This window comes from Eucalyptus grandis, chromosome 3, assembly GCF_016545825.1.
Source record: "Eucalyptus grandis isolate ANBG69807.140 chromosome 3, ASM1654582v1, whole genome shotgun sequence".
Classification (NCBI taxonomy): domain Eukaryota; kingdom Viridiplantae; phylum Streptophyta; class Magnoliopsida; order Myrtales; family Myrtaceae; genus Eucalyptus; species Eucalyptus grandis.
The window spans coordinates 54,741,204-54,752,547 of record NC_052614.1 but is presented as its reverse complement, the minus strand read 5'-3'; the positions used below and the strand labels follow the sequence as shown (position 1 = coordinate 54,752,547).

General features: G+C 40.0%; 3 protein-coding genes across 3 annotated transcripts; all 3 read right to left on the bottom strand.

The window, feature by feature from the left end:
- Positions 1-325: 325 nt before the first annotated feature.
- LOC120291971 lies at positions 326-1,188 on the bottom strand. The gene is made up of 2 exons (XM_039309798.1): positions 1,095-1,188; positions 326-783 (listed from the first exon to the last, which is right to left on the bottom strand). The coding sequence occupies exons 1-2, from the start codon at positions 1,186-1,188 to the stop codon at positions 326-328; spliced, it is 552 nt and encodes a 183-aa protein (XP_039165732.1).
- Positions 1,189-2,225: 1,037 nt separating this feature from the next.
- On the bottom strand, positions 2,226-4,088 carry LOC104440064. The gene is made up of 2 exons (XM_018870289.2): positions 3,994-4,088; positions 2,226-3,471 (listed from the first exon to the last, which is right to left on the bottom strand). Exons 1-2 carry the CDS (start codon positions 4,011-4,013, stop codon positions 2,700-2,702), a joined length of 792 nt encoding a protein of 263 aa, XP_018725834.2. The 5' UTR covers positions 4,014-4,088; the 3' UTR covers positions 2,226-2,699.
- Positions 4,089-5,170: 1,082 nt separating this feature from the next.
- Positions 5,171-9,786, bottom strand: LOC104437968 (12-oxophytodienoate reductase 3). The gene is made up of 6 exons (XM_010051030.3): positions 9,628-9,786; positions 9,403-9,524; positions 6,635-6,850; positions 6,314-6,444; positions 5,923-6,105; positions 5,171-5,817 (listed from the first exon to the last, which is right to left on the bottom strand). Exons 1-6 carry the CDS (start codon positions 9,784-9,786, stop codon positions 5,171-5,173), a joined length of 1,458 nt encoding a protein of 485 aa, XP_010049332.2.
- Between the last annotated feature and the right edge of the window lie 1,558 nt (positions 9,787-11,344).

Genomic DNA, 11,344 nt, shown 5'->3' with positions numbered 1-11,344 from the left:
TGGATGTTTAAGCACCATAAGGACAGAATCGTTTGCCTTTTTTTGAAGAGGAAAGTTTGGCACCTTTGGTTTTCTCTTTGTTCTGTCCCTTCCCTGCAAGGCTGTCAACCATTTCTGCTTCAATTGCCTTCCTCTGTTCCTCACATAGTACCAGGACAGATTCCTCATCAAGGCAGCTACTTCCTCTTTTTTTAGGGCCCTTTTCTTCCAAGATAACTAGTGCTTGAGAAGGAGGATGATAGTTGCATTCTTGGGAGCATGAATTCCCTGCATTTTCCACTAGTCCGAATGGTTGTGTTTGCTGCAAATATTGATCCTGTTGTTGCTATTCTGTTGTAGGGACCAGTGGAATAGGGGTTTCGGGCACACTCTCCTCTTCCTCATGTTGATATTCTTGTTTACCATAGAAGATTTTCCCATAAGGACTAAGCTCCCGCGCTTCCGCTCGTAGCCAATGACCATAGCGGCCTGGTAAGTTCTTTGCTAGCCCTGTTTCTTCATATGGTATTTCTTGGCAAAATGTCGCATAATGGTCAATTCTCCCACATGAATAGCAATAATGCGGGAGCCTTTCATACTTAAATTCTACCCACAAACTTTTATTGTCAAGATTTACAAGAACTCCAGTTTTCAAAGGAATTTCCAAATTCAGCTTAATTCTGGCCCTGCCCACCTTGTGATTGTTGTTCCCTTTCGCTTCTAATTGCACTTCCACAACCTCTCCGATTTTTGATGCAATGCCCATAACTGCCTCATATGTAACTCTCCCATAGGGGAGGCCAACTAGATTTACCCAGAAGTCACAGTGGTTGAAATCATAACGATATCATGGGTGTCGGGATCGCACTGTTTTAGAACCAATAAATTGTTTGAGAAAGACCACGGCCCTGTGTCTAATATTCGCTATTTTTCAGCCTCCGATTGGAAGGAAAATGAGTAGTATACAGGCTCTATTACAGCACAGGTAAAGCTTTCGTTCCTCCAAACTTTTTTCATGGTGGTGATAAAAGCATTGAAATTAACACTAGGCTTTTGAAAGAACTTTCCATATAAAGTTTTACGACTTGCTAACAGATTTTCTGCAGAGATTTCACCTGGGATATCCACCACATCTTCCTCAGTCCATAAATCGCCCAGACTTCTGCAGAGGGCAGCCAATCTTTTCTCTTCGTCATACTGATTTTCCATGCTTCTGGGAGTAGCAGCGCTACTGGAAATAGATTTTTCCTGTGTAGAGCAAGATCTAAATATGGATGAAGGGAGCTCTGATCCTACGGAGAGCACAGGAGGGGGTGATGTGGTAAATGGAGAAGACAGAACGGGGTGCGGGGGTGAGAGGATACAGATTCGGCGGAGTAGACAGAAGGGGGAGTGAAAATGGAATGGGTGCTGTGGTGAGTGAAAGTAATGGAAATCGGGGAATGGAGGCAATGGTGAGACTCTGGGTTTTAGGGTTTAAGTGTATGCGAGTGAAAGAGGGATGGGATTAGGGTTTTCCAACTCCAATGTTCTCTGTTTCATCGGTGCTGGGGTGGGAAAAAGGCAAATGAAGGACGATGCGGAGGGATTTCAGAGCTTCAGAAAGGAGACCTACCCATAAGGGAGGAGGATGCTACTCAGGCGGTAGAGAGAGAGCTCCATTGTTGAAGCAGAGAGAACCTGTTTCTTATTACAAACCCATTTCAAACGACGAGATTAACCAATGTACATAAGATAACGCAGAGCAGACCGTTTCGCAAGGTGGGGGAGCCAATGCTACACGGTCGCTGCTTGACCATGTCTTGTCCCATTCCCCCACCTAATTCATCATCATCATCATCAACACACTCCAGTCAAAACGCAAGTGGCACGACAAAAGAAGATCTCCTGATTACTGTGATCAAATCTTCCATTTTTCAAAACCGGGAAAAGGCGAGAAAAAGCTTTAGCAGATAAGGACGGGGATCATCCGCTCTTATCAACTCAACCCAAACACGTCCACATCAAGAACCTCATCTGGTTTTTCTTTATCTATTATACCGAGTTGGGAGATAAACCCAGGTGCTGAACCGGTCTTTCCGCATGCTGGGGACAGAGTCGGATGGAGAGATATGTTTCTTTAATCCCCACTCTTGATCTCGTAATCACTGTGCTAATGATGTGACTAATTCCTCTCACTGTAGTCCGAACAAGGAAGAAAGCATGAACAGAGCCAAGAACAGAGTAAAGAACAGAGCACTCATGAAAGGGAAATTAGCATTTATAAACCGAGAAAATGAGACGATACAGAGATTTCAAGGACTTGACCAGAAAACGATAATCAACGATACAAGCCCCAAAAAGCCAACCCCAGATTGAACTTCCACGTTCTTGTTTCTTCCTATACAGAAATCTGCAATTGCATTGCGAATATTTTAAGAATGCTTACTGAAACTTCATTTACAAAGAGAGGTAACTGGAAAGTCATCGGACCACAAAACAGAGACTTGAAATCTCTCTCCCGCCAGCCAATATTTACACCTTGAGAAGAAGGAAGGTAATCATCATCAACAATGGAAATGAACACGAGATATATTCACACATCCGAGTCAGAGATTAATCAACAGGTCACCCGATTGCCGAACACGGCCCATCGGCCCCAAAAAATCACTTCTTTCGACCCAAACAAAATTCGAGCTCCGAGTCGACTCGGGGAGGACTCGAAGCTGCTTCTTCGGCCTTCACATGACCAGCTCAGAGACCCACCCCACGTCCGGACCGGAACCGGGCCCGACAAGGTTGGCGCCATCGAGGGAGTTCCCCTTGCTGAGCTTCGCGTACATCTTGGCCCTCAAATCTCTCCCAGACTCGACCCTCTCCATCAGGGGCTCCTCCTCGCAGCGATGGTGAGACTCCCCCAGATCAAAGAGCCCGCCTCCGCCGCCGAGTTGCCCATACCGCGGCGACGACTCGGCCCTCGGAGTCACCGGCGCTGCCAGGTGGCACCCGGGTCGGAGCAGGGACCCGAAGAGGACCCCGCCATCTGCCCGCAGGGGCTCATCTTCATCTTGGCGATCTGCATGTTCCTCATGCATGCCACCAGCTCGCTCACCGATCCGGGCGACCCGCAGCAGCCGCCGCGTTGGTTCGGGGGCGAGATCGGGGGCGAGATCGGGGGCGACGAGGTGGTCAGGATCGAGGTGGGCGAGGATATGAAGGAGGCCGACCACGGCTTGGTGAAGTAGGAGTCGAAGGCGGCCGCGGCGGCGGCGCAGGGGCGGACCATGGACCCGAACTCGGAGTCGGTGGCGCTCTTGGGGCTGTGCTGCTACTGCTGCTGCTGCTGCTGGCGGGGGAGGACACGGAGCTGGTCGGGGGAGTGGGCGAAGAAGCAGACGCGGCGGCGGCAGCTCTGCCCGTCCTTGCACGCCTGCGTCCGGTATCGCTCCGGGTGGAGCCAGCACTCGAACACGCCGTGAGCGAACTCGCACGAGTCGCCCTTCTTGCACGCACCTGCGCAAAATCGAGAAAATCTCACTTGAATAAAAACTGAATTTAATCAAATTTCGTCACACTGAAAACCCAAAAATCCCGCATAATTCGCGATGAAATGTTTTAAAATTATGCATACAACATGCAAGGCCTGGAATCAGAGTCGACATTTTGGCCAAAAATGTCTCATTTGACCGTCTCAAAACCCGATCGGAAATTAACGAAAAGATTTCATTTTTCTTCGTTTGGTAAATCTCGGAATGGTGCAAATATTAACTGAATATCTTGCATCGATAGTATAAAACAAAATAAAAGAAAAAGGCAAAACCGCCCATCTTCCTTAATCCAACCGAGAATCCTTAAAATAATCCAAAATGGGTAAAAAAAATTCAATCTTCTTTAAACAAATCGCCGAGTACCAAAACTGGGGCACCTGGGCACTCCTGAATCCTGATATATTTACAGATCCAAACAAAACCGCGCGAGAAAATGCAGTTTTTTTTAATTTTTCTCTTCTGCATCGCTTGTTACTGTTTTTCTTACCTTTGCGGAAATCGGGACATGCAGTGCCGGAGTAGAGGAACCGGCGACGAGCCTTCTCGCCGGCCTGCGCGTACGGTCACTCCGTCCAGTCGTTCGACCTCCTGCGCACGCACTTCCTCACCTTGAACTCGTACATATGGAGCTACCTGTCAAATAGTATGGATACGAGGTATTCTTAAAGATCTTGGAATACAAGTACAAGGGGCAACAAAACTATTATGTGATAACGATGCGGCTCTCAAACTTGGAGAACCAAGGATATAGATGGATTGTCACTTTACACAATATAAAATCTTAGAAGAAGTCACTGAAACGAGAGGGATTGTGATGACAGAACAGCCTCTGAACATTTTCACCAAATCTCTATGTCAAAGACTGCACACATATCTATTGAACAAGCTTGGTGTCTTAGACATATACAAGCCACTAGCTTGAAGGTGAATGTTAGAAGATATGCGGCTTTAACAGAGGATTTAATCCGATTTTGATCCGATTATGATTTGTACTGAACAATTAAGATTAGATCTAGATTAGATTGATTTATAGGATCCTTAATTTCCTTTCATTCATACACCTTGTATTGTAACTATTAAGGCTGTACATCAGATTAATTATTGAAGACAATAGAATACACACAAATCTCTACGTCTTCGATCTCCATTTTTCATCTTCTTTATTTTCTCTTCAACTTCTTTCAAAGCCTTTCTCGGTTCATCGCATTGGTCATTTTTTTAACACTTACATGGCGCTCTTATATTTCAAATAAATAGTTCCCTTCCGTTTTTCCCTTGGACTCTTTTTTCCACGTTCCCGCTACAAACTCTACAACAACCCAGATGGGTGTTACCTCTTACCGCCCCCCAAAAAAAAAGCACATGAACATCAGTTTCACCATAATTGATTATATTATTTTACGTATTTTTATTAATAATCAAAATATACGAACAAGTACAATACAAAAGAGAATTATAGTTTGTTGAACAAGGAGATATAATTATTCAACAGACTCTATGTAATTGACTCTATAATGTACAAACCGTGTTCCCTCTTATCACGGACATAAGGTATATGCAATGAACTAGTTGTATTATTTCTTCGATCCTCTTTGGTGCTTTAACTTGTACAATGTAACCCAAAGTTCCTAGGAGTACAAACACACCAGTAGCATTTTCATTTACTAGTGTGTCACTTCCCCATTTTCTTGGTCAAGAAATGGGTAATCTATGTAACCAATAACTGGATCTTGAGTATAAAATGTATCTCTGTTGTAACCATTCAATGGTCCATCCACCTTGAATCGGTAGACCAAATCAGGGTTAGAGATGAAGAGTCGACCATACGATATCAAGTCCGCATCTCCTCCAGCCAAAGCCTTCATCCCGAGCTCTCGTGTGAAGCCGCCGCTCAACATGAAAGTACCTTGATAAGCTCTCCTCCAAGTTCTCATCAATCGAGCTTCTTCATCCTCCTCTTGTTTGCCGTAATTCTTCGTGCCATTGATTGTGTATCGAGGTTGAGTCACATGGAGATATGCGAGTTTGGAGCCTATCTCATTTTGGAACTTGTTCAATCTCTCGATGACCGATAGGCCTAGCTTGAGTGGATCGGAGTCTGTGGCATCCATGTGTTCAATCACTGGTGAGATTCTAACTCCCGTTCGATCAGTGCCAACTTCTCCTGCTACCACTTTGATGATCTCCATCAAGAATCTGCATCTATTCTCAATTGATCCTCCAAATTCATCTACTCTATCATTGACTGAGTCCTTTAAGAATTGATCAATGAGATAGCCATGTGCTCCATGCACCTCAACACCATCAAAACCTAAAGTGGAAATCGACTTGATTATTAATACTTATGTGCAACAAACAAAGTAAATACAAGTAATTTTAGCATCTATCACGATATGATTATAGTTCATGGACTAACCTGCTCGAATGGCATTTGCAGCTACTTGGCGATATTGCTCGATAACCTGCCATACTTCGTGTGTTTGGAGAGCTCTTGGTTTGTGAGGAACATCGAGAGTCCCGTCGGGCATGATGATTTTCCATTTATTGGAGATGGATTGATTTGTCGATGAAATCGGAGCACCTCCATCAGGTTGATAAACTAATACAATCACCATAATATAATACCAATTGTTGTTAGAAACAAGTATAGAAGGTGAAATTTAATAAGTTAACATTGCCAAAGTAGGAAAAAAGTATAACAGCAAAAACAGATTGTCAATTCAAATAGTGCAGGTCGTGATTATGTGATATATGGGGGAGCTACAGAGATATTTTGTGACATCGGTTTGAGAAAATGAATTTAGTACCACGGTTGGAGGCACGACCAACGTGCCAAAGTTGACAGAAGATGATGCCGCCCTTGGAATGAACAGCATCCACCACCTTCTTCCATGCTTTGACTTGCTCTTCAGTGTAAATCCCAGGAGTACCTGGAAACCTGGTTTAACAACATTATATTTCTCAAAGTTAAAGATCCTCCTATGATCCAAAGCGATATTACTTGCTATCAAGCAATGAATAGGGTATAAATAGCTTGCGGTGCTCAGGTGTACATCGGTATGTAGAAAATCAGTTCCTTTCTGCGTGATATATACAAGACAGCTTGATCTCAGGACAAAAGGACGTACCCAGCGGCCGTGTCAGAGATGAGGGTGCCTTCGGTGATGAGAAAACCACCCTTGGTCGTTCTTTGCGCATAGTACTCTGCATGCACCGGCAATGGAATCCCATTGATCGCTCTGCATCTCGTCAAAGGTGCTAGCACTATCCTGTGAGAGAGATCGAACTTGCCCATCTGGCATGGAGTGAAGAGGTTCGCGGCCATTTCGTTCGTAGCTTGTATTCTGTTAAGAACGAACAACAAGGATTGATACTAAGAATATGGTGGTGAAGATTTGAAGACGGTGCAATGTGAGGTTGATCGATATTGCTCATCGGTTTTATAGTTTGGTGTTGCCATTTGAACATTGCAGCAAGAACTGGGAAGATTCGCCGTAAGTTGTTATGACTAAGTCGTCGCATGTTGGGAAGGTCGAATTGCAATTTGCTTTCTTTAACCTCACTTTTCTCCTTGCAAAATTGTTTTAAAGACGTTGACGTATAGAACATGTGGTTCTAACGTTTCTTTATTTTCTTTATCACCCAATGGGGTTCTTATGTTGACCGTTCAACATTTCATCGCCTGCTGGGCTGCTACGAAGTCGGTGGGCGGTTCGTTCCTGTTCATATAGAGCAATCAGTCTATGTTCCCTGTCCGGAGAATCTAATATTAATAAATAACAATATGTTGCGTTATATCATTTATAATAATGATAATGACATTTTTCTCTTGACTTTCTTGGGTGACCAGGATTCTTTGACTTCGACTTCGTGTGATTAAAATTTCCCTGCCATCTGCTTTCTTGATTATGCACGAGAAGAACAAAAAATTTGGACGGCATTTAGATTTCAATTTCGACTATGCCATCGACGTCTTATGTAGGAAATCTCAAGGGGGAGAATAAGAATAGTCTCGACATGCAACTTTGTCTTCGTGTGATTAGAATTTCCCTGCCATGTGCTTTCTTGGAGTGCGGACACCTGGAGTGAGTCATAAGCTTTTAAGACGCAAGGACACTTAAGTGCCATAAGCTTTAAAATGGTACACTTAAGTGCCATCATCGGAGTAAAATGGGACACTTAAGTGCCACTCGTGAAAATCCGGCCAAATAGCTGACGTGGCGACTTTCCGTGAGCTCGGTCCCAAACGGCGTCGTTTTGCACGCGACGTGGCGGAGAAAATGCAAAAACGACGCCGTTTCACGTCTACGTGTAAATAATAGTATATAAATTAATTAAATTAGATTTAAAATATTCAAAAAAATTTAAAAAAATAAGAAAAATTTAAAATTTTTTAAAAATTAAGAAAAATTTTAAAATTAAGAAAAAATTTAAAAATTAAGAAAAAAATTTAAAAATTAAGAAAATTTTAAAAATTTTAAAAATTAAGAAAAATTTTAAAAATGTTAAAATTTTTAAAATTTTAAAAAATAAGAAAAATTAAAAAAATTAAAAAAAATTAAGAAAATTTTAAAATTTTTTAAAAAATTTAAAAATTTTAAAAAATTAAGAAAATTTTAAAAAAATTTAAAAAATTAAGAAAATTTATTTTTTTAAATTAAAAAATTTTAATTTTTTTTAATTTAAGAAAATTTTAAATTTTTTTAAAAATTAAGAAAATTTTTAAAAAATTAAAATTAAAAAAAATTATAAAAAGTGGGGAGTGGGAGGCCGAACACCGCCACCTCCGCCGCCGCCACCGCCCGGCTCCCTCACCACCGCCACCTCCGCCGCCGCCGCCTCCCCCTTTTTTTAATTTTTAATTTTTAAATTTTCTTATTATTATTTTTAAAATTTTTAAATTTTTTAAAATTAAAATTTTTAAATTTTTTAAAATTAAAATTTTTTAAATTTTATTATTTTCTTAAATTTTTAAATTTTTTAAAAAAATTTAGTTTTTTTTAAATTTTTAAAATTTTTAAAATTAAAATTTTTAAAATTTTCTTTTTTTTAATTTTTTAATTTTTTTAATTTTTTAAAATTAAAATTTTTAAAATTTTCTTTTTTTAAATTTTTTTTTTAAATTTTTTTAAAATTAAAATTTTTAAAATTTTCTTATTTTTTAAAATTTTTTTAAAATTAAAATTTTTAAAATTTTCTTATTTTTAAAATTTTTTAATTTTTTAAAATTAAAATTTTAAAATTTTTAAAATTAAAATTTTTAAAATTTTCTTTTTTTTAAAAAAAGTTTTAAAATTTTTTAAAATTAAAAATTTTAATTTTTAAATTTTTTTTAATTTTTATGCTTTGATTTGGAGCTCACAGCCACGTAGGCAAAAAAATAATAAAATATCACACGTAGGATTTCCGGCAAGGGTCGCCTGGGAAGTGGCACTTAAGTGTCCCACTCGAAAAAAAAAAGTGGCACTTAAGTACACCGTTTTAAAGTTATGGCACTTAAGTGTCGGCGTCTTGAGTTAAGTTTTTTGTAGTGTCTTTCCGCCTGCTTTCTTGATTATGCATGAGAAGAACAAAAAATTTGGACGGCATTTAGATTTCAATTTCGACTATGCCATTGACGTCTTATGTAGGAAATCTCAAGGGGAGAATAAGAATAGTCTCGACATGCAACTTTGTCTTCATGTGATTAGAATTTCCCTGCCATGTGCTTTCTTGATTATGCATGAGAAGAACAAAAAATTTGGACAGCATTTAGATTTCAATTTCGACTATGCCATCGACATCTCATGTAGGAAATCTCAAGGGGGAGAATAAGAATAGTCTTGACATGCAACTTTGTCTTTGTGTGATTAGAATTTCCCTGCCATGTGCTTTCTTGATTATGCACAAGAAGAACAAAAAATTTGGACAGCATTTAGAATTTCCCAGCGCCCCGTCCTCCCCCGGCGCCCGCGTGTCCTCCTCCACCTCCTCCTCGTGGTGGTTCGACGGGCACTCTGTTCTCAACTTCATCAATGGCTGGAGGTTAGCACAGAAGTTTACAGGCTTCCGCATTCAATCCTGATAATCAGGATCTTGATTTTCCGCAAATTTCTAACAACAGAAAGTAGCCATGCGTCACTGGAACTGCAACCATCGACAACCAGTCCTTCTCTTGCATCCCATCTCTGGCAAAAATGATGCCGAGGGCAAGTTCTGGAGGCTCAGGTGGCACCTCTTCCGCAGGTAAGTTGACTTCCCACTGCTCTCTTGGAAATCCATAAAGGCAAAGCTTCTCCATCTCTAAAGCGGAGGAGGAGGAATTACATAGAAGCCCAAACAGAACATGTACAAGTACGTCAGAAGATTGAAATTACTAGTTGGGTCATGTAGATAAACAAGAAAATGTCCAGAAAGCACAATGATTTAAAAAAAAAGGGCTCAACAAAATCTAGATACAGCAGAAGGAATCGAATGGTATTGTTGATAGTATATCCCTCCCTTCTAACAAGCTGCCGCATCAAATAACATGTTCTGCAGTCCATTTCAAGTTTCATAAACAGAAAGCATGAAATTTTTAGCTAATAAGAACCATTAAAAAATCATCCTCAGATTCAAGTAGCGGATAAAGCACATTATTTTACAGAAGATGCACAGGCCTAGCTTATGTTGTTTATTTTCACAGAACATTTTGATGACCAACAAAAAATACAGTGGAGGGCCAATGAGTCACAGCTAAATTCAAGAGTGAGCAATCAAACGACGTGTTAGAGTTGCGGCATTTAGTACAAAAGCAATGTACCTTAACTTGTCCAGAACATATGTCCGTTTGAACTCGAGTCAATATTTGTCATGTAAGAGGAGCGACAGAAGTTACTCTGCCCCAAAGTATGGTCCTTTATTGGTTGGAATGTATTAGCAAGAAAGAAGTAATATTGCCGATTCTTAAAATTAAAAAGCATCATATAGAATTAACCTGGGAAAAGCTTTATCAATCAAGGGTTTTGCCAGCAAGGGTTATATATTGGCTGGTTTTATCATTGCATCGCTTATCATAAAACTAGACATACAAGTGTACCGCTTAGCCTCCTTATAGCTTAAATATTTCAACTGAGAGCAACGCTACAAGTAAATAAGTGGCAAAATAAGTTTCTATCTGCTCACCGGTAAGTAACAACTAAAAGAAAGAAGATGTTTTTAAGACATTTAATGCCAAAATTGGTCGTCGTCATTGCTATGAAACTACATATGCAAGGGGTCATGAATTGATGGAACTGATCTTCTATGTTTAAACAGACTCTTCGTTAAAATGATTCCACATTAAAGTCCAGGGAAACAACTATCACCAATAGTCTCACAACAAAGAAAAGGGAAGCTGCAGAATTCAAATGATCCAAAGCAAATTGAAAATCCAAAAAGAGTCACTTTGCAGAGGTGGGAAATTAGAGAAACATAAGAACGCTAATGAGAAGTTTCTTGAGAATACACGTCTTCATGTTATGTTACTTAGCAAACACACTGCATGAAATCAAGTAACAAACCAAACAAAAAGCTCAAACTCCCCTTTCCTTTTTAGCCTGTCATGCATTTGCAAAGGGAAACTCACTCGAAACACGTATAACAAAGTCTCCAAATTCAAGTTACTATAAGATCGCATCAGCAAAAAAATAAAAAGTAGCGGTACGGCTAATTCCTATCAACGAACAAATTCACGACACAAAAATTTAGTAAAACCACAACCCCACGAGGCAGAAGAAATGAAAAGCTAATCAGGATCGCACTGCCTGTAAAACTCTTCAACTTTTTGCATCACGAAGCAACAAAGGAAATCTCAAAAATCGTCTTCTCAGTTTCATCAT

Excerpts from the sequence above, each read along its gene's own strand:
- LOC120291971 (XM_039309798.1), bottom strand. The coding sequence starts at position 1,188 with ATGGAAAATCAGTATGACGAAGAGAAAAGATTGGCTGCCCTCTGCAGA. Across the intron at positions 784-1,094 it reads AGATGTGGTGGATATCCCAG|TTGGCCTCCCCTATGGGAGA; the intron begins GTGAAATCTCTG and ends GGGTAAATCTAG.
- LOC104440064 (XM_018870289.2), bottom strand. The coding sequence starts at position 4,013 with ATGTCCCGATTTCCGCAAAG. Across the intron at positions 3,472-3,993 it reads ATGTCCCGATTTCCGCAAAG|GTGCGTGCAAGAAGGGCGAC; the intron begins GTAAGAAAAACA and ends GATTTTGCGCAG.
- LOC104437968 (XM_010051030.3), bottom strand. The coding sequence starts at position 9,786 with ATGGAGAAGCTTTGCCTTTATGGATTTCCAAGAGAGCAGTGGGAAGTC. Across the intron at positions 9,525-9,627 it reads TGTCGATGGTTGCAGTTCCA|CCATTGATGAAGTTGAGAAC; the intron begins GTGACGCATGGC and ends GCTAACCTCCAG. Across the intron at positions 6,851-9,402 it reads AAATGCTGTCCAAATTTTTT|AATACAAGCTACGAACGAAA; the intron begins GTTCTTCTTGTG and ends CGTTCTTAACAG.